This window comes from Camelus ferus, chromosome 8, assembly GCF_009834535.1.
Source record: "Camelus ferus isolate YT-003-E chromosome 8, BCGSAC_Cfer_1.0, whole genome shotgun sequence".
Taxonomy (NCBI): Eukaryota; Metazoa; Chordata; class Mammalia; order Artiodactyla; family Camelidae; genus Camelus; species Camelus ferus.
This window is the reverse complement of record NC_045703.1, coordinates 71,503,596-71,531,508: the sequence shown is the minus strand read 5'-3', so window position 1 is coordinate 71,531,508 and position 27,913 is coordinate 71,503,596. Positions and strand designations below refer to the sequence as shown.

The 27,913-nt window shown below is 47.8% G+C and overlaps 1 protein-coding gene across 7 annotated transcripts in view; it reads left to right on the top strand.

Moving 5' to 3' along the window:
• PDE10A (phosphodiesterase 10A) overlaps positions 1-27,913 on the top strand; it is a 537,273-nt gene that overhangs the window by 250,428 nt on the left and 258,932 nt on the right. Inside the window, exon 1 of one of the 7 annotated variants that reach the window (XM_032485333.1) lies at positions 22,695-23,045. The exons of the other annotated variants lie outside the window; for them this stretch is intronic. Within the exon in view, the coding sequence (XP_032341224.1) occupies positions 22,979-23,045 (67 nt within the window). The 5' untranslated portion in view covers positions 22,695-22,978. Of the gene's footprint in view, positions 1-22,694; positions 23,046-27,913 lie in introns of those variants that run through there. 7 annotated transcript variants of the gene reach the window in all.

Genomic DNA, 27,913 nt, shown 5'->3' with positions numbered 1-27,913 from the left:
GGGAAGAGATAGGAGCAGTCTGTTTCACAGCCAGCTTCTCCCTCCAGGCAAAATCTCTGAATTAGGGCTGGCGCTGAGAGTGGGGATGGTGGCTACCTTCTGCTCTAGGGGCTGAGTGCTTGTGGGGGAGGAAGGGCAGACCGCAGTCTGGGGTCCTCTTAGCTTGCCTTTCCTGGCCTGCAACCAGCACCTCACAGCTGGGGAAGGGTGATGGGGTCCAGTAGTCTCCACGTGCCCGCTCAATGCAGAGCTTCCATTGCATGAGTGGAGTCTGTGCTGAAGGAGGAAGCCCTGCCTCTCCACTGCACTCATCTGGGACTTTGCCTTCGCCCCGGGAGCTGGGGGAGGATAAGAAGCACTAAAGTCAACCCTCTGGTGTCCGGGGAGAAAGCTCTGGCTGGGAGCCGGGGAGAGGGAGCTGCATGTCTGGCTGCAGCTGTGCAGAGTGGGGTCTCCACCTCACTGAGCTGGGAGGGGGAATGAAGACGTCATCTCAGCTCAGATGTCACAAGCTCTCACAGTTCTTAACGTATTTCTGTAGATTTTCTTGAATAGATGCTTCTCCGTTTGCTGCGTGCTCTTCAGATCCTTTGCCGAGGCTTCGGTATGGTTTTCCCACACTTTTCAGCTGTTTCACTGGGGAAGGAGCCCACAGCGCTCTTCACGTTGCCATGTGGAAAGTCAGCCTCTAAATGATCCGCTCTTAATATGATGCACGTTGTTTGTCTCACGGGAAGAAACCTTCATTGATGTCTCTGTATAGAAATGTTGTTCGCTCAGGGGAGAATGTGTGGCAGAAATGGGGCTGTAAAATAAGCATTTTCCAACGAGAGATTTACTCCTAGGGAGGAAAAAATCCCATAATTGATTGAATGGAAGGCCGTGGCAAGTACAGGGGAAAACTGCCAACTTGTTAAAATTGTGTTTTGAGGGAGTTAACATTCTCCGTGAGGTTTTTGTTTTGCTACAGAGCCTCATTTTGTTCTGATTTCTCATCTCTTCTTTACCACCAACATTCCCTTCTCATCCATCCTTTGTCCCAGATAGTTAAAACCAAACGACACAAAACCTTACTGGGTGGTATTTTGACTCAGAGAAGCTTCTAGCTGAGCAGGCACTTAGAGATGGTGGAGTGCAGTCTCCTTTCTTATAAGTGAGGAAATGCTGTCGGCGCGGGGAAGTGGCTGGTCCCGCGGCCCGGAGTCCCGCAGGCACAGAGCTCCATCTCTCAGCCCCGCCCCGCCGCTCTCTGCTCCACGCGTGGCAGTTACAGGACCCTGTGGGGGTAGAGATGAAGAGCAGTGAATTCCAGCCTCTAGTACGTGACTCAGCAGTTTGTTTATGCATCCGACTGCCAATCCATGTGACGGCAAATTACCCCTGACTTTTTCCAGTTTCTGCTCTGACCCCTTCTTTCCCAATATGCTACTGGAGGTAGGCGTCCTCACGCTGTTTGTAGCTACTACAGTTAAGCATGGTGCAGAGTGACCTGAAAATTAATTATAAGGGTGAGGGTCATGTTAAAAAAAAATTTAAAGGATTCCCTAATTCTCTGATTTTGTAAGTTTATCTCTGTAGCTAACTTACAGTGAGGTACACCTGTGCCTTGCCCCAAAGGCAAAAAGTCTGTTGTATAATAGCCACCTTTCCTTTTGTTGTCACCTTCACAGTGCCTTGAATTATGCCCACATTATCTAATATTGTTGCACACAGATGTTGTGTGATTTTGTGAGATGTTTCAACCTAGTATTCATCAAAAGTAAAATGTTCACTTCCAATTAGACTTATGAAATTCAGAATACATTTTAGAAAAATAAAATAACAAGTTGATTTCATATAACTGTATTAGCAGGGAAAAGAACTTTTATGGGCATTATGGAAACAGCAGGCATTCTTTGAAATTTCTCAGCTAGGCCCTGTGAATGTATTATTTTACCTTCTTGACTGAAGTTAATTGGCCCCACCAAAAAATTAACCCCTTAGATGAATTTGGTTGGTGCCAAGATATGGAAAATACAAGGCTGTCCTTTCAGATTGATGAGACTTGATCAAACAAATCAGATTCTTAAAACTGAGTGACTTACAGTACTTACAGGTTTTTAAATAATAGTGAAAAGAGAAACCATGATAGTAATGTGGAGTATAATCTTGCCTGCTACTCATATTCTAAAAAAGTCACTGCAGTTTTAAACGTTTCCCCCAGCTTATGATTTCACACAATATTCTCCCAAATGAGAATCTGAACTAACCCTGGATAGAGATCCACAGTGAAACTTGACTCATGAAACCAGTGTTCGTAAGCCCCTGATTCATAGATTCAACACTTAGAACAAATTAGAGGACATATTGTTTTTTTAAATTAAAATGTGACACCTAGAACTGATACATCTTTTAGGCTGTTGATGCTATCTAGACCAAGTCTGTCCTCTGTGACGTTAACGAGAGGCACGGGTTTCCTGCAGAAGAGAAACACACTGCAGGCGGGGCTCTGCGGCGCAGCTCCTGTGGGTTCAGCTGGAACTTGGAAGTAAAACACAATGCTCCACTTCTTGTAGGAGACAACACTTTTTATTCTATTAGAAAATGAAAGAAAGATTGAAACTAGATGATCAAAAATGCCTAGATAATTTCTAAATACAAATTTTCTCCTAAATGCAGAATCTGTTTAAGGTTAGCAGTGTAAGTTTGTTTACTATCTGTGTTACTTCCAAGAAAGTGCTTTCTGGACTAAGGGTTAAAGAGAAGCACTTCTCCACATGTTTGACTCCTGGTGTTTTAGCCATAAAACAGATAGAAAGACCCGCAGAAGACAGAGGGCAGATGCTGTGACTGTGGTCGGGGGACAGACAGGGTTCCTGGGCCAGCGACCCAGAAGCCTGAGCCCAGCCTTACCCAAGGGAGCAGAAGTTTTTTTAATGGCCAGATTATCATGATATGGGCATGCCAGAGCCTAACCATGGATCTTATCCTCGTTCTGGGCTACCTGGAAGAGGCGGGAATGTCTTTAGCTTTTCGTAGCACAACAGTCTGCTACGAAGTTATGCCCCAAAATACAAGCTAAACCCTTTGTCCCACCCGCTTTCAGCAGAACTGAGGGGTGGGATATAAGAACGGAGCTGGTACCCTCCCAGCATCAAGCTCCTTTACAACCTCTCAACACCCTGTGCGGCTGCGCTGTATGTCATCTCTCTGTAAAGGCACACAGATCTGTGGTTGGGGCTGGAATGAACCTGTGTCTCCCTGCGTCTGAATCCCCCTCACATTCACAGCTCATCGCCTTCCTGACTTTGGCGTAAGTGGCGTCCAGTGACCAGAGCACTACACTGGTCTAGGAACCAGATCTATATTCGAGGATTAGTCCTGCCACTAATTAGGTGCTTTCAAAAATCACATCTTTTAACTTAAAATTACTGAGCAAAGGGGACCTATTCAAGGGATGACTCACTGTCAGGACTCCAAGGGCTGACGTAAACTGCCTGCCTCCCAGTTCATTTGCTGTGCGTTCAAAACGTGTGACGGCTATAATTAAAATCCATTAATTCCACAAATAAGTAATGAGTGCTTGTTTTGAAAATGCAAGATAAGATGGTAAGCAGGACCAACTCAGAGTTTATAGCCCCATAGGAGGCAGGATGAAGAGCCAAGCGCTGGGATCCCCTGGGGAGTTGAGCTAGGAAGACCCCCTACTGGGACTCCTGATGGAGGCTGGGAGGCTCAGGGGAGGCCCCCTGAGGACACCTGGGCTGCGGCGTGAGCCGGAGTTGGCTGGAAGAATGGGCGTGAAGGAAAGGAGACTTGAGGAAGAGCTTGTGCAAATGTGTGGGAGGCATGGCTGGTTGAGCACTCAGGGAGCCGGAAGCAGTTCTGTGCCCCCCCGGCACCTGCAGGGGGTGGGAGATGAGGCTGGAAGGCACTGGGAAGGCCCTACAGCTACGCCAAGTCTGGACCTGCCCCCAGGAACCAGGGGGGGTGGCCAAATCAGACTCGCCATTTCTGGGGTTCGCGCCAGCTTGATGAAGGAGACAAACCGAGGAGGCAGGGCTGCAGGTGGGGAGGCCGGGCACCAGGCAGGCTGGGCGCCGGCCATCTGTGCGAACGCCTGACGTGAGAGCTGTGGAGGAACATGCAAGGACACTGGCTGGGCAGCCTGGAGCCAGAGGCTGTTCGTTTTCTGTTGGGGTGGGACCTTGTAAAAGGAGGTTTTAGGATCATGTCAAAAAGCTGCTTGGAAATGAGTAATGATCCCTGCAGAGCAGCGGAGGGTCTTGGGCTGAAACTATTTTAACACTGAAATGAAATAGGAGGCGACAAGTGGAGGAAGAGTTCTGAGCTTGGCTGAGACAGGCCTGTATTCAAATCTGACTCCTGCCAGTTCTGCTGTGTGACCAACAAAGACAATAGGCTCTCACAAGTGGGGGCACTCAAAGCTCCACGGTTGACACGCCCAGCAGAGAAAATCATGTAAGGCATATAAAAGCACCTGGTTGAAAAAGAGGGGGCAGAGTGAGCCGCATCACTCACTAGGGAGGGACACGATCGCCTCGTGCTGTCTGATGAGTGCCCGGCGCACGCAGCAATGCAGATGTCAGCGGGTCCCCGCGCTCCCACCTGGAGAAAGAGGCCCTTTCAGGCCAGCCCCTGACACCGCTGCCGAACCGGGGGGGGGGCGTCAGTGTTGCAAACCGCGTCCTGCTAACGGCGCTAGGGGACAGTTGAACTGCTTAGATGATAGTTAAAGTCTGTCTCACTAAGTAAAACCTTTTATTTCGTGAACTCCTCAATTTTGCAATTCCTCTATTCTTATCAGAGTGAAATACAGGGGAACGATGCTCATCTTTATCTTAAAGAACCACTTCAGGGTCCCTCAGTTTGGCAACTTTGATTCCATAATTAAGACGTCTTCATAAGTCAGGTTGAAAGACATCTTCCTTACAAAAAGCTGCCTCCTCTGGCAGGCAGCAGCCTGCCTCTGGGCAGTGTCTGGGCGCTGGCAGGGCGGGATAGGTGCTTTCAAGTGGCAGGAGGAGGGGGTGGGACTAAAGGAAGATGCAGAGGCGGGGTGAGGGTGGGGGACAGCATCCTTTGAGTTGTTTTTGCTGAAACTTCCAATAAGGAGAATTTTGAAAGTCATTTAAAAGAACTATTGTTTTTGTTCTAGTGTTATTCATGTCACTCTCCTTAACATCACACTATTTTACATTTTCCAAAGCCTTCCTAAAGCACGCATAATAGCATTTAATGGAGAAGGTGGTTCTGCAGCGCGCGTAAGTAAGAGCAATATCCGTGATGAGCTGCAGAGGCCTGTCGGCAATGCCCGCTAGAGCCAGCAAGCGAGTGGAGGGTGCTTGTGCTCGCGTTTGTGCTCTGGTCCAGGTGGCTAGCGTCCACCGCATCTCTGGGGGTTCTCTGCAAAGCACTTACCAAAGCATGTTGGAAACAAGAGAACAGATATAAACATCATTTATGATTGGACTGAAAAATGGCTATTTTTCTTCCTACCACATGCATGATATTACAGACCTTTGTTTCAGAAGTCATTGTAAATGCTGACACGACAAGAATTCAGTCCTCACCCTAATGTTCAAAACAGAATCAATAAGCCAGACTCTGGGAGTGGCCGAGGCTCCTCCGAGCACCAACAAAACGAGGTGTTTACCTGGAGGTAAAAGAGGCCTCACACAGCAGGCGTGGCAGCAAAGAAGGGATGCAGGGGATGTTTACAGAGGGTCAGACTCAAGGGGGAACCACATCAGGAACTGTCTACTGTCACTGTTCACCAGGCACTGTGCCCAGCACAAAAGACCCAAGAGTGTTGCAGGTCGAGGCTCTAAACACATCCTATCTCGGGACCCCAGAGGGCTCCTCATGGGAGGACAAGGAATGCTACCTTGTCAGACGAGTGTGACTGCAAAGCTGGTTCTCTTTGTCAGAGATCTTCCAGATGATTCTGAACCACTGCTTTAAGGGAACCACCCCGCCAAACACACACACACAGTCATTTCCAAAATAGTTATGTTAGTATTGATGCCTTAAAAATATAATTTTGAATTTTAAAAAATTGTCTCCTTTTCTATAGCCACACAGACCGAAGTGTTAGGACTAGCTTTTTATTCCTTTTTTGGGTAGCAGATGTCACTATTGTCCATTTGGAAATGGATTTAATCTTACAAACTCCAGTGTTTATCATATGGGCAGGTGGGATGAGGTAAACTAACATCCTGCTGTGCCCTGTCAATACAGGAATTGTTATAACAAAGGGAGATTCAAAAGCTGGTCTGCACCACACTCACATACCTATCTCTCTAGGAGTTTTCAAACGCAGTTTCCAAAGTGATTTAAGAGTCTTCAGAATACAGGTTCCAACGTAATGTAAAGATATTAACACAGAATAGCATTTTCTTCAAGCTGGTCACATGAAAATATGTAAGAAGAAATTGATGTATTTAGGCAGAAGGTAATGAGTATTTTTAAAAGGAAGCATTTTGGGGTGTATGTGTTACACAGTGGTAGAAATTTTCAAGGTACCTTTATCTAAAAATTGTCTGCAGATTATGACTCAAGTTCGAGGTCAGTTTATATAAACAAGACTCCATTTTCTTTTTTTTCCCCCTTGTCCTCGAGAGGTCTCCATCTCCCGGGAAGGCACCTCAAGTTGTAGCTGGAAGTTTGCCTTCTGGTGAAATGGAGAAAACGTCATTTTTCACCTCGTTTGTGCAGTGGGGGTTGCTGCAGCTCAGCTATGATCCTTCTGCTTTCTTGCAGCAACGCACTTAAATTTTGGAATTTGCAAAATACTGTAATAGGCCTTAAGTCTCTTGCTCTTTACTGTATTGTTCCCTAAACTGTAGAGCAGAAATTTTATGGTGGAGTTTTTTTTTTTTCACTTTTTCCAGTTAGATGTTACCCTGCTTAAGAGAAGAACCAAAGAACAAGATCCATAATCGTTTTTGTTTCCATCCCAGTACCCGGTGGTGCACCTGACAACCCCAGCAGAGCCCACGAGTACTCACCATTGGTACCCACAGTACTCCACAGTGTCCACGCTGGGTAAGCCGTAGTACTCAGAAGTGCCCACCGTGGGTAGTGATAACCAGCAGTAGCCATCAGGGGTACCCAGGGTCACCCACGGTGACCGTGTGATGGAGACTATTCCAGAAGTGCCACTTTCCAAACTTTTCTCTCTGTGTCCCTAAATTGGACACGTGAAATCTTGTGGCACCATGTCTTTAAAGGAAAGTGAAAGAGGACAGAGCTACATATAAGGCTAAACCATGTAAAATCCCATTTCTATAGTTCAAAACCAGTTGAATATCAGCCATTTCATAGGTGCAACTGTACTACATATATTTCTCCAAACTGTGAAATAGGATAGCCTTACACTTAAGGAGACTGTGAAGCACTTCCTTGGCGTTCATGCGCTTTGGCAGCTTTGGGAGACCAACTTTGCCTTGTTGACAGCATCTCTAGAGGGTTTTTGTCAGAAAGAGGAGGCAGCCCACTCAAGGGCTGGGACAGGTGAGAGCTGTGTCAGAATCCAGACTTTCCCTCTCCAGGTAGCCTTTCTGGTCCCATATCCTTCTCTGGGATTGGTGGGAAGGCTGAGAGAAGGTTCTTCTCAACTTTTCTATATCAACTCTGAGGCTCACATGTGCTTTCTCTCTCTCTCTCTCTCTATTTTTTTTGGCTAGTGCCTAAGGCTACTATAGCATAAAGACCATTAAGGTAAGGATCAAGTTATCTGAGCTTAAGCCAAGATTTATCTGCCTAAATTCGTTTTCCAGTAGAGCTATTACCTCACCCTTCTTCCCACCCCTTCTCCTCAAGGCCCCCCCCATGCGGTGAGCTTGTTCCAGAGTTAAGCTGAGATGAAGGCCAGCGAGGCCGCTTTAACCCGGACACCGCGGTCCACGGCTGCCTGAAGTGACCGCATGCTGCTATTTAAAACGTCTTTCATACGTAATGTTATTACGAACATTTTGAAGTTCCAAACAGATCATTTCAGTGGGGTTTTTTTCCTAGACAACCTCCCATCTTCTTTCACCTCCTAATGCACTCCTTAACATAAAAGAATCTGGAACAGTCTGGCTGACTGTTTTAAATCTCTTTCTGGAAGAAAACAGGCCAGAGCCTTGTGGATGACCGTTGATTTGGTGGCTGTTGCTAGGGTAGAATTTCCGCCACATGTGAAAAAGAATGTGCTTGCTAATTTATCATTCAAAGAGGATTTTTTTTTTCTTTTTTGGTGAGAGCTAATATGCAAAACCTGTTAGTACAAAGGGAAAAAGAGAGGGAAAAGCTGAGTGTGGGTGGGTGAGGGTTGTGCTCTAAGCACTGCAAGGGGGTTTGAGATAAATGTGCAGCCGACACTGGCGGGGGCTGGGGGCTGGCACAGACCATAGTGCTTCAGAGAAAACTGGAAAGAAAACAGGAAGGGGAGACAATTTTTGATAACTTTATTTTGGAGTCTAAATAGAATGGTTATGAAGATTTGTGCTTTCATCCTTCCAGTTTAAATTTTAAAAAGAAATCCCCAAAGGTTATTGCTTCTTAAGAGATAATACAGGTACATTTTCTAAAAATATAGAAGAGCAAGATTTGACTATGAGGCTTAACCACAGGGAAGGAGTCATGGGGAAGTGACCTCCAGAGAAACAGAACCAAAAATGTTGTTTGGGGACAGGGGAGAGAGAGAGGAGACCCCAGTCTACCAGTTTAAATGTTAATCTCATCTAAAAGATGCTGTTCCTACAACTTCCAGACCAAACGTTTGGGCTCAGCAAATTGACATGTAAAATGAACCATCACAGGAAGGAAGAATGTCAATAATTTAAGCAAGATTTTGTACTTTTTCTCTGAAAGTTGTTATCAGAGCAGTTCCACTTCTTGGCAGTAAGTTAGTCCCCGTCCTGTCAGAGGAGATGGCCCTGGAGGTCCCCTGGTCACCTGCCAGGCTCTCCGAAGGCCTGCCTCCCCTCACCCCGAGGGCACAGGCCTGTCCCGACACACAGGAGGGAAGCACCGATGTGGAGCGCCGCTCTGCCAGTCCCCCTGCACCCCCTCCCTTCTAGAACAACTCAGGAGAAAAGTGTACACGTGAAATGTAGATGAGTTTTTTAAAAACAGAAGTCAGATCACGTGAGTCCACCGAAGTTTCCCCATTTCATGAAGAAAGAAAACCAAGGTCAGTGGCATAAGAGGGCTGGCATGAGCTGGGCACCATCCCCTTTCTGCCTCCTGGCCCTTGCGGTGCCTCCCCTCCCCTCCCCATCTTCTCCAGGCACTCTGACGTTCTGGCTCCTTCCTGAGAAGCCACACGTGCTCCGGTGGGGCCGTCACACGGGCCGTCCCTGAGCATCCTTCCCTCCACTCCCCGCAGGCTCACCCTCACCTCCGACAGGGCCTAGGGAGCCCAGTCCGACCCCTCTCCCTGCACTCACCACATCCACCATGTTAAGCAGTCGAGTTACTTAGGGTATTTATTCCTTTCTATTCTCCATGCTGGAGTATAAGGTTCACAAGGGCAGGGATTTTTAACTGTTTGGTTCACTTGTGTATCCCATGTGCCTAGAATGACACCTGGTGTGTAGCAGACCCCCAGTTCATACTTGCTGAATGAATACACGAGTGATTTCCCAGTACTGCGGGGTGAGAGCGGGCAAGCAGCCCCGAAACCCCTCACCCAGCACTTCTGGGTTTTCCTCACTGGCCTGATAGAGGTGATGTGGGAAGAGGTGGGAGTCCCTTCCAGTTTGCAAATCTTCTCTGGGGGTGACCACACACGTGGGCACCCCAAGAGTGTTCGTACATCTGGTTTTAAATTACCTTGTTTTAACTAAATATGCAAATCACTCAAGAAAAGTTTGAATTAAATATATTAAAGGCTTATTTCCCCTTCTCCATACATGGAAAATACTTAGAGAATAATATGCTTTACTCTTACGAAATCAAAGTAAACCCTTATTTAGACCCAGGCGTGCATAAGCACCGTTAACGCCTTGCCAGTGCAGTCTGATTTTATTTACACTTTCCAGTGCTGAACTGTGAAGTTTTATGGTTTGATTCTTTGACTTAATACATGTCTTCTAAAACAAAAACAAGCAAACAAAGCAGATATTTAAATCTCAGACCGTCAAACACATACAAAGAGTTGCCTATTTGCAGAATAGGAAATTCATATTAAAACCTATAGCCATATGTTTAGGGCAGACAGAGAAATAGAGAAAACCATTGATTTTTTTTAATATCCAATTATCTTGATGTTTTCACCTCTCTTCTTATCATTAAGATAACTTATTCTAAAAACTCAGGCTTGAAAACTTTGATCCTTTTTCCCAGAAGGAAAGGTCCTAGGTGTGGTGGGTTGGTGTGTGCTGTGGGCATCTGGATGTTGAATACTGAAACTCAGAGAGGAGGCTGAGGTCTGAGTGGGTAAGGAAAAGGCACTCAGAAAGCGTGCTTCTCCCATCTTTGCAGATTGGGGATGGGAGACGCCCACAAAACACATGAAAAGTCCCCAGTTGGAAGCTGGTGTTGGAAGTTAGCGTTACAATGTTCATAGACAGCTGGCTACACTCTGCTTGCTCCGTGGTCTTGTTTGGAAGAGGAGTCTCTGGGCACTTTGAGTCCTGGTGGCTTCTGTCCTTCTTTGGTGACAAGGTCATTGATTTTCTTCGGCCTGGTTAGGCCCTCAAGAATAATCAGTTAAGCTGAAACCTTGTTAGCTGAAAACGAGGGCAGTCCAAGATGTCTCCTTTTATAGCCCTAATAAAAACAGCAGGCCCTGGTTACTGGACGTTGGCTCTGTGCTAGGCACCCATCAGTCTAGGGGTTTCCATGAATTTTCTCTCTGAATCCTCACAGTTACGTCTCATGTGAGTTGAAAGACCTGCCAGGTTGTGGCACAGCTAGGACTCAAAACCTAGGCTGTTCTGACTCCAGAGGCCAATTTCTTTATTTCTTTCTCTTCTTTCTTTCCCTTCCTTCCTCCCTCTCTTCTTTCCTTCCTCCCTCCCTGCTTTCCCTCCCTTCTTTCTGTTGAGTGCTTACGACATGCCAGGCACTGTGCTAAGCATTTTACACACATAATCTTCCATGATTCTCACAGCAGCATTAGGAGGTGAGTACTAGTATTCTTTCCACTTAGAGGGTGGAAGACGACACTCAGAGAAGCTCTGTATTTTGTCTGTACACACATCTGGAATCTGGAAGGAGGGATAAGCAAGATTTGAACCTGGCAGTTTGTCTCCAGAACAAAGACATGAGTCTGCTTCTGTGTGACCCTGCCCAGCTCAGGTTCTCCTTCCCTGCCTGGCCTTTGTAAAGGTTGAGCATTACACATGGACACAAAGAATACTTGAATTAAAATGTAAAATTAGATATTTTACAGGTCATATGCTTTTACTACAGTCCAAAACAATAAAGTAGTAATAACGTGGCTAGAAATCTTCTTCATTACTTGGAAGTTGCTCAGATGCACCAAAGAGGATATTAAAACTAAAAGTAGGAATGTAGAAATGTATGAAAGGGGGAATGTTTTATTTTGAAGTCTGTGGGACCCCCCAAATCTCAATTCAGGGGGAATGTGTGAAAGGACACATCTTCAATATGAAAGAGGAAAGACTGAAGACAAAGGCACTGGGAACACGTCATAGAACATAAGAAAACAAACAAAAATGGAAGTGCGAAGAGAGAGTTCCTAACAGCTGAAACTAATGCTGTGTAAAGTAAGAGGAAGTCAGGTAAACATGGAGCCTGATTCTTTGGAGCCGGAGGTGGTTGAAGAGGCTGGAGTTGGGGGTGGAGGTCTGAGTGCTCCGAGGGGCCCTCTTGCCACCACAACAGAGTAACGCCTGCTCTTTGAGGACCTGAGTGTTAACCCTTGTCTCTCCAGAACTGACAGAGAAGCTACAGTAGTCTAACAAAGCCAGTCGTGCTTTGGCTTGAGAGAAGCCATTACAGATATTTAACTGCTATGCTTTCCTTATTTTGGAATAGTTTGCATCACAATGGGGTTCCAGATTCCTGATCTGCGATGCTGACTTTTGTAAATCAAATTCTGTGTAAATGCGCTGGGAGAGGTTGCAAACTAGTCAGGAACCTATTTCACTTCCACTTGTGAAGGTGCACATCCTTTCCCCTTCCTTCTGTCTCCTTTACGTACTGATAAAGGTGCATTGTCTTCAGAGTTTGCTGTGCTTGGTGACTCCTTAGTCAACAAATAGGCCATGATTTGTAGACCCTGTTTGGATACTTCGCCACTGAAGCCTCACGTATCGCCATTGGTTTGGGCTTTTTGGAGGCAAACTTTTATGACAGTCATAGAATTTGCTCTACTTTTGAAACACTTATGCTAATTTTGGATTTTTCTGTTATTGCAAAACTCTCCATTTGTATTTTGTGATTGTGCATCTACACTCTCACTTTCCCATTAAGATTTGCCCCACCACACAGACTTCACACTCCATCCTGCCCGCCAGCAGGGCTGCCGCAGGGCCACCATCCCGGTGCCCAGGAGCCGTGAGGGTGCTTCTGCTCTGTAATGTTTTCTGGTAAAATGTGAATTTGATAAACTAAATACAAGATTTGAAAAAATTTATTAAAAATTTCACTAATTCTGCTTTCTTCAGAATTATACAGTGCTTGGTGACTATATTCTGGATGAATTCACCTAGAAATGACAGTTCTGGGGTGTGTTAAGTGTTTAGTTCCAGGTTTAACTGCTGTGAGCAGTGTGGGCCCAGTGCCGTTACCTTATTTTAATCCTTTGTAAAGGGAGATGTGGGGGGAAGACTCTCTCGTATCCAGTGAAGACTGGCAACTCCAGTGGCCACAGTGGATTGCTGGAGTTATGTTAAAAGGCTTTGGTCAAGAAAAAGCCATTGCTTTGGACATTGACCCAAATAGATGAGTAATGCATAGCTTTATGCAATGAATGAGTTTCTGATAAGCTTTGTGAAAATCTTTTTTATAACTAAAATCAAACTAAATGCAAGATTCAAAGGGGTGTTTTAAGTGAGTCACAAATCTATCCTTGTATTGATCTCTCTTCTGGAAACTTTACATTAGGTTTGTTTAAGTCAGAGTTCAGAACATAAAATTGGATTTCATCTGTATTTTATAATTACTTAAGAAATAAGATTTGACTGAAAACAGATAGAGTTTCATAGTATACATACTGATCCAGCTATAAACTTGGGCTGTTTAATGTTGAAGCTTGCTTTTCTATCAGAAGAGCATTTTAATTGAGCCCTCTTTAAAATAACCTCGCCTTCATCAACACAAAAATCTGGAAGTACTGAGTGTGAGCGTCCTGCCTTAGAGAAGGAAGCACACAGCATACACCTAAGGGGGAAATCAAAAGCCCTAATTTGCCTTCTGGAGCTGCTTTTTGTCAGGCTTAAATCCTAGCCCATGAAAGGTCTGAGGTCAGCTGTGAGCAGTTATGGGAGTAAATTAACTGAGTCTTTGCGTGAGGCCATAATGAACACATTCACGGAGAGACACAGAAAATAGTCAACATGAAGGCGGCAGAGTGAGCAGTCTGTTCTCTCCCCCTGGGCTGACATAATTCACTGGTGCTGTGTGAATGGTACGTGCTCAGTTCTCAAGTTGGGGGGAGTGAGCACAAGTACCTGGGCTGAATTTACACTCTTCAGGGGCTCTGTGTTCTTCGTGATCATTCCTGAGGTATCATGCTCATTGTATCCCTAAAAAATAAAATTTGCAACTTTCCCAGTCTTGGGAAAAATGGGTTAGGAAAACTTAATCACAGTAGTTAAAAAACAGAAGAGGGTTTCACTGTAGCCAATCATTGGATGATATTCAAAAAAACAAGTAGACTTTGGGAATTTACAACGAAGATTGTTTACTCTTTATTCCTCAAAAATAGCGAACTTCTTGCCAAAAAAGGGTGATTCAATATTGATACATTGAAAACCTCTGAAATCCGTCTCTTTACTAGTGTAGCCTAATGTGAAAGGTGGACCAGATAAACGTGAGTCATGGGTATATAGTGTCCAGTTGTTAAGATTCTAACAGTTTGCAAGAAGGCTGTGGGCTGTGATCAGCAGAGACACCTCCCAGCTGTAAGGTAATATATGATTGAGGTCTCCTTCTTCCACTGGGGCTCTACCATAATTCATCTAAAGGTCTCCACACCACTGTAACTTCTCAATTTGTTTGCTTAAATTTATCCCCATTCTTGTTTCTCACCTAAGGTGTGTTTAATGCTGGCAGTTAGGGTTGTCTAAGACCCCAGGAGTTGTAAGCCCTCTCTACCACCTCTAACCTGAGCAGCCTCCCCAGAAATGATGCCACTACTTCTGGGTCACTCCAGAAACAAAGAATAAGGAAGGAATGTAGGAAACATTTAAATTAAGGTGACTGTGTCATGATTTATTTCTCAATTATATAAGATTATCAGATAAAAGTCACAGTCATTTTAACTTGATTTTAATTGTCCAAATCCATTTTTTAATCAAGTTGGAGAATCTTTCAGAATGCACATTAACATTTCTAAAAGTTTGTTATCAAATGAGTTGTGTCTGAGTCGATGATGTTCCATTATAATTCTCAGAGCACTTGTGGTCAGGAGTTTACACTACGGATAGGAACATAGCAGCTGAACGGCAGCTATGATATGATTGCCTTAAAGCCACCCTTTGTTTTCTGTATTTCATTCAAATGCATGTTTTGGTGACTCACGTTAAGAAGTGTAGTAGGTCTATAGGCCTTACGTCAGTCTATACGCCATATATGTTGGTCTACACATGTCGTTGGACCAAGAGTCCCAGGTCAGCACCAGAGGCCCACGCTCAGACCCTTTGGAAGGAGAAGATGGACAAACCCTACACAGAACGTGCAGGTGACTTGCTCATCTGAAGCACTCTGTCTCTGATTCCCCAGGAGCCTCCCTAACCATGCACGTGCTGCAGGATTCTTTTCCTGGCCCTCAGCCAGGTGGCGCAGCTTGAGCAAACGCAGCCTCCAGATACTCCCTTCCTGCCCAGTTCAACCACAGACTTGGGCTCTGGCCAGGTGGGTCCTTTGAAAAACAACCAATGTGACATGGAAAGCAAAACCAACAAATTATTTAGCACCTCTTAGCCTTGGTGTGTTCTTCTGGAAAGATGGCGTTCGCCTTGTTGGTCATAGTCATGGTCGTCAGCTGGAAGATCTCAGTACAAGCAGATGAAAGAAAAGTAAAATGGAGATTTACTGTGGAGATTTCCAATCAAGAGGATATGCTGGCTTTTTAGTCTGTTTTTTCAGCTAGGGTTGATATGCTCAATAGGTGTTTTTTGTTACTGAGCAGTGATGGTGGGTCATTTGAATGGCACAAGCATTGTTATGTGGGATTGTTTTGAAGCCCAGTGAGCATAGTACAGGATAATCTGCCAGGAACACAAGACTCCTGGGTGGAGAAACTGGAAACTTCCCATGGAAACATCTACCAGAATGGAGTGCTGGAGAGCAAAGGAGAAAAGGGAATTTTCCCACACATCAGTAGAGAGCAAAAAGCTAACCGGAGACCTGGATCAGTGAAGAGGCAGCTTTGAACTCAGGGGACCTCCGGGTGCTTGGCTAGCACTCTCCTAAAAAGATCCTGTCTGAAACAAGGAAGTCCTACCATGTCCCTGCTCAAAGATCAGGAGCATAATGTGGGTGCAGATGGGCCCCCGGGAGGAAACTCCACTTCTCAACCTTGCTTTTGTTGATGACTACAGTATGAATTAGTGCAGAAGATAAAACACAGGTATCAAGCCCCAGCATCTCAAGGAAACAAAATGAATTTGTCCAGAGATTGTGGAAGATATGTTGTCTCAACTACCCATCTCTGGCTGTCTGTCAAGGCACACAGACAGCCAGTGAGGCTGAAAGAACAGGGCTGCCTACCTTTTGACTTTTGTGAGCTACTTTTTGTGATAAGGGTCTTTTCGGAAGGTTTAATACACGAAGCTCTAGCAATGGCTCACAACGTGTTGCTTTGACAGGCTGGGTGGTGCGCGCCAGCAAGGAGGCTGGCGCAGTCTAGGCAAGGGCCTTTTGTGTCAGAACCCCAAGTCCTGGGAAGAGCTGTCTGGGCCTGGGGGGCTCCTGTCCCTGGGGCGCGTCAGCAGCCCGGGGCTTTCTCTCCATCTCTGTTCTCCTTTGGGCACTTTCATGAGAGGAACTCAGGGAACCTGTCTTTCTAAGTCAGGGCCTGATGTCAGAACAACTCACTGGTGTGAATGATCACGGCCTGTGCTGCACGACCTCAAATGTCCATCCAGGCCTGGTCCAGACCAGAACTCTCATTTCCAGGCCAGGCCGTGCTTCCTCCCTTCCTCCCTTCCTCCCTTCCTCCCTTCCTCCCTTCCTCCCTTCCTCCCTTCCTCTCTTTCTCTCTCTCTTTCTTTCTTTCTTTCTTTCTTTCTTATGAAAGAAAGGAATGCATTCTCTGGATGAAATGAGCCATTTCAATCCTTGTTTGAGACAAATCTGTAAGTCAACAGTTCTGCTTTTTCCCGTAACTGCTTCAGACCCCTTCGTGTAGATGTCAAGGCTCATGGTAAAACCATGGCTATTAAAATAACGTATGCAAGAAAAGGATTCCCAAGCTACAGTTGAAGACCTGCTTGTTTCAAATGACTTTAACAACATACAATTCAAGCATCACACAATAATTTGTGTGGGCACTAAAGGTATTCGTCATGGGGGGACAGACGCAGTGGGAATTTTGACAATCTTTTACGAGCCTCTCTCCTCTTTGTATGGCAGGTGGACACGGGCTAAGTTGTCTGGAGCCCTTCCTAGCTCGTCCTTTTTATCCCGAATGCCCCTGTAGTCACTTTCTACTTAAATGCTTTGAATGGACTTTGATTCTCTTAAAGTATTTCTTTCCTTTAGGCCTTTTATTTATAGAATTATATATAAATATTTCTCTCATTCTGCTTCTATTTGACTCTTAAAATAGCCTCAAAGGAAATGGGTACATCTGACTTGTAAAAGCTTGACGAAGGTGTTGGCTGTTTAACTGGAACTCAGGGCTGTAGTCTAATTTGTGTGTGTTTGAGAAGTGAAAATTGCTTCAGCATTTTGCACATTTCAGTGAGCTTCTAAAGTGAATCTGAGAGGGGACGGTGTAGCTCAGTGATAGAGCGCATGCTTAGCATGCAGAAAGGTCCTGGGTTCAATCCTCAGTACGTCCTCCAAAAATAAAAAAATTAGTAAACCTAATTACCTCTCCCCCCAAATAAATAAAATAAAATAAAAAATAAAGTGAATTCAATATTTAAAAAATGGCAACATCTTCAAAATTTAGTTCTGTATCATAACATGGTGGTGTTCTGTAAGAGAGGACATGCTCCCAGGGTTGTCACAGGACTTCGTGCTGACTGTGTAACCTCGGCCGGCCTTGTAACACCGCTATCCTGGGGCCGGACCCTCAACAGCCATTCGGCAAAGCTTGTGTTCATGAAGGAATTAACTGGTTTGCTTTTGATTAATGAAATTTTCTACTTGGATCTTATTCATCAAGAAACACACAAACCCCTTTTCAGAAGTTATGAACGCTTAAAAGTATTTGTCTGGAATATTCGTGTTTTAACAATTGGCCTATTATCAAAAACATTCTCATTAAACATTAAACACTAAACACGATTTTGATATTTTTTTAAATGAAGAATAACATAATATAACCTGTACTGGTTTTTAGTTGTTTAACAACATAAAGCAATAAGAAAATTGTAGTTTTAGTGAATTTGTTGAATTCATAAAAATAATTTAATTGAAACTGCAGATTTAGGAATGTTAGGGCTGAAGAAGCTGTTTTTGTCAGCTCTGGTCTATTGCCAAGGCTGTCCCACTCAGCTTGTTGACTTTATGATATTTTTCTTCTTCTTATCAGGCCCCCTGTTTTTAGGCCTGAGTGCAGCACTGCTGTAAGAATGCATCCCTCACTTTAGTTAGGATTTGTTAACATCAATGCTGATAGAAATTTGTAACCAGTTAGCAGGCAGGTGACTAGGGGAGCAAACGTTGGCTCTTGTGTGCTAGCCTTTATGAAAGGCTGTGACTGGTGATCGTGATCTCGATATAAAGAATTGTCAATGCAAATTACATGTGCGTTACATTTTCTAGGAGGCTTAATGCAACACACTCATATATGCAGGTAAAATACATCAGCTCCAGGAGTTGAGATGACAAAGCTGTGATGCGACTGGGGATGAGGAAAATTAAAGGAGGCTTTGGGAAAGGAAGCTCTAGGACGAGTAGTCTTCATGGCTATGAATTAGCGCCTGGCAGCTGAACTTCATTTTTAACACACGAGACAAGGATTAAATTATTTTATTAGAATGCAGGGAGTTTGTGTGATATAATATATGTTGCTAATTTACTAGCAATTAAATTGAAAAGTCTGGTATGTAAAACTCACATGTTTCTATTGAGCTGGGGAGCAGCAGACACTTGTTTATGAATTATTTTGCTCAAATAACTATGTATTTTAAAGTCACAAACATTAAAAACAAAGGTAAAAAGAACATCTTTTTATAGACCTTATCTGTATAAGTAGATGAGTTTAATATTTAATCAATCTTTATTTTAGATCTTTATAAAGAAAGGTTGCTAGCGTTTTAAAAGAGAAAACGAATTATTCAAGAACCAGCAATATAAAATTTACAGCTATAAGTACTAATATTAAAAGTTGTAAAATAAAATCAATTAAGACATAGGCCCACATGTTGACCCAAGAATTCATAAAATATTAACCGTATGTATTGTAAACCTAACTCTTAGACTATTAAAAGGGGTGCATGATTAAATTGTCATAAAGAAATTTTATGATTTTATGAGATCAACATTTTAAAATTTCCTAGGCTCTTCCTTGACCCATGTTTTAAAATGTTTTTAAGAACGTATCTTTCAGATTACATAATAATCAGGCAGATATTGTTTCCTCTATATGTGAATTATTATGCATAAAATATTACAAGTAATATAGAATTCAGCTAATTTAAAATAACAATATGTAGAAGAATACTTGGAGAATTTAGACATAGTTATGGTTGCACAGGTCCACTAACATAAGATTTCATTCCCAAAGTACATTCTTTCTTGGTCATTTTCCTTGGTAAACGCCAGAGACAAATGCTTTCTATTCTTTGAAAATGTTGAACTACTAGTAATGATCATCATAATTTTGGCACCTTTCCTGGTGTGAGCCGTCCTCTTCATATTCTTTTAGTTTTTAGTCTTTGCAGTGTGGGCTGGCATTTCTTCAAATGAGAATGAGGAAAATTGTTCATTTCGCAGAGGGCCCACAGTGGTGGTGTGAATTTGCACTGTTGCTCCTCCCAGGCTCCTGGAGTTAACAACTGATAATTTCAGTTGTACTTAAACTGTATTGAAATCTGAGCACATTTGGACATATAACTAAATCGCAAGTTTTATGGGGACTATCAGTGCAGAATTGACTTAATCATGAGGCAATGTGTTTATTCCTAAAAGGTTTGGAATAACAAATGTTTAGTGACAGTTTTCTCCCTCTTCTGATACATCAGTAAGGAAGCTCAAAGCGAAGGAAAAGAATCTGCAAGCAGCACATTCTACAGGTGTTGCGACACCTGAACACAGGGTGAGTGACAGCGCCTTTATATCTATGTGTTTGTAATTTACATCTTCGAGTAAACAATATTTCATGAAGAAAGAAACACTGCCTGGGTGCGTATCAGGCTTGTATTAACGGAAGTGGACTCCAGTATTAAGTAAGGAGAACACTTAGCAAGTATAACCGATAGCCAGTAAAACTCCTCCTAAATGTGGTCCTTTTCCGTTGTCATGCTGTGTCATTTTTAATTTGTCCAGGAAATGTGTGCCTCCCAGCAAACATTTGGAGAAAAGAAGGAAGAAAAATAGAAAGAAGTTGATTCCAGAAAAGGGTTACTGAGAATTCTAAAGTTTGCCTCCTGATTTAACAAAGACCCGGGGAACACATACTTGACGTTTTCTGCCCGGCTCCTGGCGCCCCGCGCTCCTATGGAGGTTTATATTCAAGTTAAACGTAAATTTTCTTGAAACTGGAGTCACTTTAATGACTCCAAAAAGGCAACTAAAGAAACTTAAACGACAAGTAGAAACGTTTTGCCTGTAAATGAGTGATGAGTAAACACTCCAAGGAGAAACACGTCCTCCCCAAACCTGTGAGCTGCCCCGGAGACCCTCCCTGCGGGGCCAAGTGCGCAGCCCGCGCGGATTCCAGACTCCCAGGAAAGTAACAGGTGTCGGGGCTGCGCGGCCCGGACAAGTCAGCCTGGAGGATGCAGCAGCAGACTAGGAAGCACAGCTCAGTCGTGCTAATTTTTTCTTCACAGTGGGGGAAAAAACTGCAAAGGCAACGGCAAAACCCCACTTAGTAAGGTGAGAGCTACCAGAATCTTTTTCTTGTTCGGGAAATTTAGGGAGTCTGATCCAGTGAGTGCCAGGACTAGCGCCCGTCACGCGCGACGCTCCAAATCAGCCTCGCAGTCGCGGAAACGCCTGGGGACTTCGCTGAGGGAGGGGAGTCGCACTGCCTCCCAGGCGCTCCACCTGCCCAGTTTGGTGCAAATGCAAATAAGCTCTCTTCCACTGTGGGTGTTTGGATGGGTGTGGGGAAAAGCAGACTTGGGGAGAATCTGGAGTACGCTTCAAAATGAAAAACACTCCAGAACTGGACGGTGAGAAGAAAACTCGGAGGGCGAGAAAAGACCCCGCGGCCAAGCGCACACCGGGGCCTCGGGCCCTGCGTCATCGGATCGTCTCTACTGCCGTGCACGCCTCGCGCTCTGGTGACCCCCTCGACCTTCGCGGAAGCTGGGCTTCGGCGCGCGTCTCCAGTCTTGGGAAGGTGACCTAGTATAGGGAGTCTGGATAATCCGTCCCACCCAGGGTGCAGCAGGCCTCCGCCCCAACTCGGACCCTGCGCGCTGTGGTGGCTCTGCAGCGCGCCTGCCCAACACAGACACCTGCGCATCCTTGCGCTCCGCTCTCCCAACTTTCCAAACTTCTGGCGGCTCGGTGTTCTGAGCGCCCGTGAAGCCGCAAATCTTCCTGCAGTAGCAACCCTCTGGATTAGGGCTGGGGAAACAGGGAGTGGGTCGTTGTACAAGCAAGCCACAGGTGAGGAGGTGGTCCTCAGGGCTTTGGGGCCATGATCTCCCAGTTTTTATTTTTTTAGCCATAGTTTGCCTTTTCCATTCTCTAACCTCACAGGGGCAAACTGGGTTGTGCACACGAACTTCCTTATACAATGAGCATCGGAAAGGGATTCTTGGGGATGAACCGTCTTTTTAAGCCTTAGTTTATTTGGAAATATTGTGCCTTGACGGAAACTCCAATCAAACGTCTTTGAGTTTGCACTCTCCGGGAAGCTCTGAGCACAGCTCAGTTGGAACTGCTGGCCCGCCATCAGGAGAGTTGCCTGGCTCGGGCAAGGAACAGGCCGCCGGGGCTCGCCCAGCAGTGTACAGCTGGAGCAGCTGCCGGGCGGCGGGTTTCGAATTCGGAACAACAGACCCAGATGTGAGGACGCCTCATAGAAACGCAGGCGTTTCGCGGCCCTCCTGTCCTGGCCCGTGGCGCACACTGTCCGCAGAGGGCCGCCGGGGAGCGGGGCCTGGCGCCGTGGGGCCGAGTCGCTGCGGGGCGCGCTACGTGGGCGCGGGCGGCAGCGGCGTGGGGAGCGCCCGCTCCGCCAGTGGGCGTCTTCTGCAGCCGCCGCCGCCGCCGCCGCCTCCACGGGCCGCGGCACTGCAGCGCTTTTCTCCGCTGCTTTCGAGCAGTCGCTGAGGCTCAGCCACCGGAGCGCACACAAACCACACCACGCTTGCAGGCAGCGTTTCTGCAGCCCCTCGCCCCAGCCTGGGAGCACGCCGATTGTGCGCGCCAGCCTGCAGCCAGGCCCCGCCGCGCGGGACTCGCCCCCGGCCCCAGGTCCTCCCGCATCCAGTGCGGAACACGATATGAAGATTGGGCCGAGAGGGGCGCGGAAGACCAGAACGAAGGACTGAGTAGACTGACGATCGGGTCGACCGGCCCGGGAGAGCTGGTCCTGCGGGGGCGGAGCCCGCCGAGTCCCGGCCCGTGACGCGCCCCTCCTGCCGGTGGCCGGCCCCCACCGGCGGCCAGAGGAGGAGGGTCATGGCCGGCCCCGAAGAGCCGCTCGCTCCCCGCCCCCAGGCCCCCCTGCCTGCGTCTGGGGACAAGCCCGGCTTCGGCCCCGGCAAACTCCGCCCGGAGCCCGGGCGCAGGGCGGCCGGCGGGGGGGGCGGGGCGGGCCCGGGCCCGGCCCACGAGCAGCCTAGCCGTGGTCGGGCCGAGAGTGTCGCACCCCCACGCCCGCCCCCCTCCTCCGCAGGTCGCGCCAGCTCCGCTGGGGTCCCCGGCGCTCAGTCTGCGCGCGGCGGCGAAGGCTGGGTCGCAGCCCGCGCTCCCTTCGCGCTCGCCTTCTCCCCGGTCCGTTCCTCCACTCCATCTTCCTTTTACTTCTGGCCGCCGCCCCCCCCGGCCCCTCCTCTTCTCCCCTCCTCATCTGCCTTTCACCTCCCCGTGCGTCTCCCAGGAAGGGAGGGCGCAGCGGCGGCGGCGGCGCCGGCTCGAGGAGGCGGCGGCGATGCTGGCGGAGGAGGAGGAGGAGGACAAGAGGCAGCTCCCTTGAGCGTTCCCCCCGGCAGTAGTCACCGCGGCGGCGGTGGCAGCGGCGGCGGGCGGCGGCGGCTCTTCCTCTCTCCTTGCGCTCCAGGGATTGCTGCTCCCAGCACGCGCCGGGCCCCGGCCGCCGCCGCCGCCGCCCCGGCTCCCGCTCGGCCCGGCTGCCTGCCGCGTGGGCTCCCACGGCTTCCCAGGAGCCAGCGGGGGCTGCCCCGGCCCCAGCGCAGGCGGCGGCGGCCGAACTCCGCTGCGGCCCCGAGACGCCGGCGCCGCCCTCGCCGCCGCGTCCCCGCTGCTCTTCGGCTCCGACATGGAAGATGGATCTTCTAATAATGCGAGCTGCTTCCGAAGGTTGACGGAGTGTTTCCTGAGCCCCAGTAAGTGTCTGGCTCCCCATTCCCCGCGGTGGACGGCGGGCAGGTTGCGTGTGCCCGGGGCGTTTGCTGGCCAGCGGGCTTCTCTGGAGGGCGGGGGACTGGAAGCACATTGGCGGCTCGGGAGCCTGGGCCAGCGCCGGGACACCGGGGTTTCCCAGGCTTCGCGTGCATGTGGGGGAAGGGTGATCTGGGAGAGCGGTGGGAGCCGCGCGTTTAGAACGGGACCTGCTGCCCGCTTTGGGGCCCCGGTGCTGTTTCTGGCCACACTTGCCCTGCACGTCTTTGTACTCTCAACTCTGTGACCGCTTACGCCAGGCTCCTCTCCCTTCAGTCTAGGAACACTCGGCTGGAGTAAACGCGCATCCTTGGGGGTCCCGCCCGCTGAGTCCTCTGGCTGGGTGAGGGCAGGCCAGGGCCCCGGAACCCCGCGCTCCCTAAAGTGAAGGCACTCGCTGTTACCCGGGTTCGGTGCCTGAGCCCGGCCGCTCCACCGCCGAACCCCAGTGCGTGGACTAGCCGTGTGGAAATGGGTGCGCCTCCGCGAAGGGTCCACTTTCTCTAGATTCTGGGGCTTAGCTCGTACTCAGGTTGGTAGAGGAAAGGACAATGAGGCTTTAGGGCGGAGGAGAAAGGCGCCGCGGGTCCGGACCCCCGGGAGGACCACGACCATTCCGCCTCCCCAGCTCTGGGAGCGGGGCTGAGACCGCGCTGGAGCAGGGGTGGCAGAAGGCGTGTCACGGGGGAGGGGGACTAGACTGAGCAGAATCGTCAAGGCATAGATTTGCTAGAAGGCAGGAGGCGGGAGACGTTAAGGGAAGAGGCGCCGGGTGCACAGAGGAGGGGGTCGCCGTTGTCTTGGATGGAGGGCGAGCGAGGTGAGGACGGGAGACCCGGGGCGGGGCGGGGCGGGGAGGGAGGTCGCGCCCGCGGGGCACCAAGCGACTCCGGCGCCGGCCGGCTCGGGCGCGGCTTCCCGCGGCCCAAAGCACGGGTCTCCGGCGCCGCCGTATACCGCGTGCGCACCCGAGCCTTTGTCTGCTTCTCGACGGGGAACAGCGTTTCCGCCGCGCCTTCTCCCGGCAGACTCTTCCCTGCTGTTTCGGCTTCCTGCTCCCATCTGCCACTCACTCCCCAGCCCCGGCCAACCTGCGCCTCCCGGGTACCGGGGTCCAACCCCTCCTCTAGGCCGGAACTTGTCCGGGCTCACTGCTCGCCTGGGCGCCTTTAGGGTACAGCTCCTGGGTGTGCGATCGTGTCTCTTGGGTTTGGCTGCTCCCCCCGCGATCCCACCTCCCGGGCCATGGTCAGTCCACGCGGGCCGCGTGGCCCAGTGGCCTCTCGCACGTTCTGGCGGGCTCCGGCCGATGGCGGCGGGCTCTGCCCCTGCCTGCAGGTTGACCTGATAGGACGGTGGGGCGTGGACACTGGACTCCCAGCTGACCCCCTCATCCTGTTGGCCTCCCCTAGTCTGACTGGAACGTGAGCTCCCAGGTATCTGCCTTCCCCGGGACCCCACCTGAGGGTGCTGACTGATTGATAGATGCGGTTGGGGAGGGACGTGGTCTGGGCAAGGGTGGCTCCCCGGCTGCCCTGAGATGTGTTAGGTGTGGACATTTTACTTGCTGAAACAGATGCAGGTTGGCGGTGAACTGAAGATGGGGAGAGCACAGAGCTCCCAGCCCGCTCTGACTTGGGTTAGCCTCAGGCCTAGGACTGGGTGTTTTGCCCCCTTTTTCGTGTACTGATGATTTCCTCCTCTAAAAAATAAACATAGTTTTCACAGTTGGCAGCTGGTGGGGAGGTGGGGACGGGGTGGGGGCGGGGTGGGTTGGGGTTGGTGGGGGGCTGCCACACCTTGCATATGAATATTTTGGGGAAGAAAGCTGTGCTAAGGAGACCAGGTATGTAGGGATTTGGGTGGAACACCTTTTCCAAAAATGATCAGGTTTCTGTTCCTTGTTACTCCTCCTGTTTAGGGAGGGGCAGGTGGTGAGGGATGTTGTGGAGCAGAATAGAGTGACAGCTCAGGTGGGAAGGAGGTGTCCTAGGGGAGCCCCCCAGGCACTCCTTTTGGAAAGACAGGACCTGGAGGAGAAGAGGGCATCTCAGCCCCACCCCCTTCCCACCCTCAGCTCTGCAGGAAGTTCCCATGGGGAGAAGCCCAGGGGTAATAGACTCAAGAGTTGTCGGGAGCTTTTTGTTAGTTTGGTGGTTGGTTTTTGTTTTTCCTTCTCCCCTAACCAACTCAGTGAGGAGGAGTTGCTTGGGGTTTGAATAGGATCCAGAGGTTGTAAAAATCCTTGGGATACGACTAAGGTTCTTTTAAGCAAAATCTATTATTAGACCCGCCTCACTGCAAAGGTCCGAAGAGGCTCCATGGATGCTTTAAGGACAGTTGTCAGTTTCCGCTCTGACACTGTATCCTTCGCTCTGGGAGACCCCGTTTCTGTCTGTTGCTGCAGGACAAGCCACGTTTGTGTGAATTGCTGAGGTACCAGAAGCCTGGCAGACTTTTTTGAATATTTGTCACTAAAAATGGCTCTTTTTGAAAAAAAAATTTGTAAGACTGAAAATGCCCAGGTGTATACAAATGTGTCATAATTGTTGCGTGTTTCTTCCCCCTTTCCCTTTCAGTTTGATTGCCTTTGGGTCTAACAAGCAAGTTGTCATGTAAAGGCTGCTGTGTCCAGTTGTTGTTCGTAGGACTGCCTGTTTTATCATCATCAAAAAGCGACTTGTGTTGGGAAAGCATACTACCCTAGTTCCATTCCTGTCCATCCCGGCTCTGCATTTGGTTCACACAGTCACCAGTCCACTCAGTAATGCAGAGAGCAAACACTTATTAAAAGCTCCTGCCCCTTGCCAGGCACTGCCCTAGCTGGGCTGTAGTCCAAGAGGAGTTCACCGACCAGGAGAAGTGAGCCTTCCAGAGCAGGCCAGCATTGATGCTCAGCGCTAGAAGGGTCAGGGGTCACTCTCCATCACTATCATGCCTCATCTACCATCTACCTTGAATTGCTGACCTCTGAACATGTCCCCAGACGGTGGGCTTCAGGACCTCACTGTTCCCCAAGTGGTTGCTGACTGGAATAGAAAGCAGCTCCTGCACAGGGAGAGCCCACGTCCTCCCAGAGCGAATTGAGAAGTCCACTTTGCAGGGGTGCGTGTGTGTGCGCGCGCGCTCACACACACAGAGGAAAGGAAAGTGAAGAAGTCATGCCTTGATGGGCCAGTAGGAGCTGCACTAGTCTTCTGGAGAAAACAACTTACCTTGTTTACACTTGGTGCTGCTGTGGGAAGTCCAGGAGATGCACCTGCGGGAAAAGGACTCTGGAGCTGAGTTGAGTTAAGAACACTGCCTTAAGCACATTCTAAAGTCGAGAGAGTTATTTTCTTTCACCCCCTCTCACAAATGCTCCCACGTCTCTGTTCTAATGTATGTGTTTCACCAGTTGACTGCTCTGAATGATGCAGAGAGCTGTGGAAAAGGAAAATGTTGGTTGGTCAGGGAGAGAGCAGAGACACAGGAACACGAGATGGGAAAGATGTGTTAGCGCAGGCGGCAGACAGTTCTTCACACTGCAGTTTGTGGTGTATTTCTCAAATACTCCAAACAAAGTGTGTATGTGTCTAGGAAGCGTGGATTTCAAACAGGCTCTTCAGCCATCACTAACCACTCTTGCTCTATTTCTCAAGACTTAAGATACTGTGTGGCCAACACTTGAACAAGCTGAGATAAATACGATCCCTTATAAGAGCAAGTGTGTTTAACACATAGAAGCTTTGCTAGACTTCACTTTTAACTTGTTTTTATGGACCCAGTGAGACTGGGATTGCAGAGAGATTGCAAATCCAGCAGCACAGTGATAGAACTGGGCATAAATCAGTCAACAGGAAACTAACAGGTGATGATCGAGTACCTGTTTGGTGCAGTTGTTTCAGGGAATTGCAACTAACAAAAACCAGTCCCTCAAAGGACCTGAAATACAGACGTGGATACCACCAGGACAGCCAGCGAAGGGAGGCCAGGGTGCAGGCCATGAAACACCCAGGTGGAGTGGAGCTGTCTGTTTCTGTTTTGGCTGGAGTCATCAGCGCTTAAATCCAAAGGGCAAGCTGTTTAAACTGGGTAGAACTATTTAGATTCATTAATTTTAATTTCATGAAATTCCTTTTAATTTCAAAAAACTTCCATGAGCCAAGATAATCCCTAAAACTTTAAATGAGAAACAGTAGAAACAGTAGAAAATGGTGTCTTTCGCGACATAAATCTCATATAGTAACTTCAGGTAATTTTGCATATGAAACTTTTTCTACCCATTAAGAAAAATAAATGCAGTACAATAAATAAGTAACAGGGATGTAATATGCAGCATGGTGACTGTAGTTAATAATACTGTGTTGTGTATTTGAACGTTGCTAAGGGAGAAGATCTTAAAAATCCTCATCACAAGAAAAGAAATGCAGTGCGCTAGATAATTATTAGGATCTTGTTTACTATAAAGCAGGTTAAACATGATGTGAACGTTTTACCAGTTATTGCAGTGTTAATTTTTGTTTGCTTGAAAACAGCTCAGGAGGTCTGAGAAGGAAGGAAAAAATAATTTTCATGGAAGAGGAATATTTCTCTCTTAAAAGGGAAAACTCTTAAGTTTTATTCAAAACATTTTAATTTCTCTTTAAAATGTAAATCAGTTTCCTCCAGCTGATCTAAATATGTCCAAGGGAGCGCTCCACAGTGATAGAATTGTTCAAGATCTTATAAAGGGAACAGAGGATGCCTCACACTCTGATTTTACGTGAAGTATTTACCACTTCCTGGAATTTTCATGCTCCTTTCCAGGCCTACTTGTTCACTGCCCGTCTTC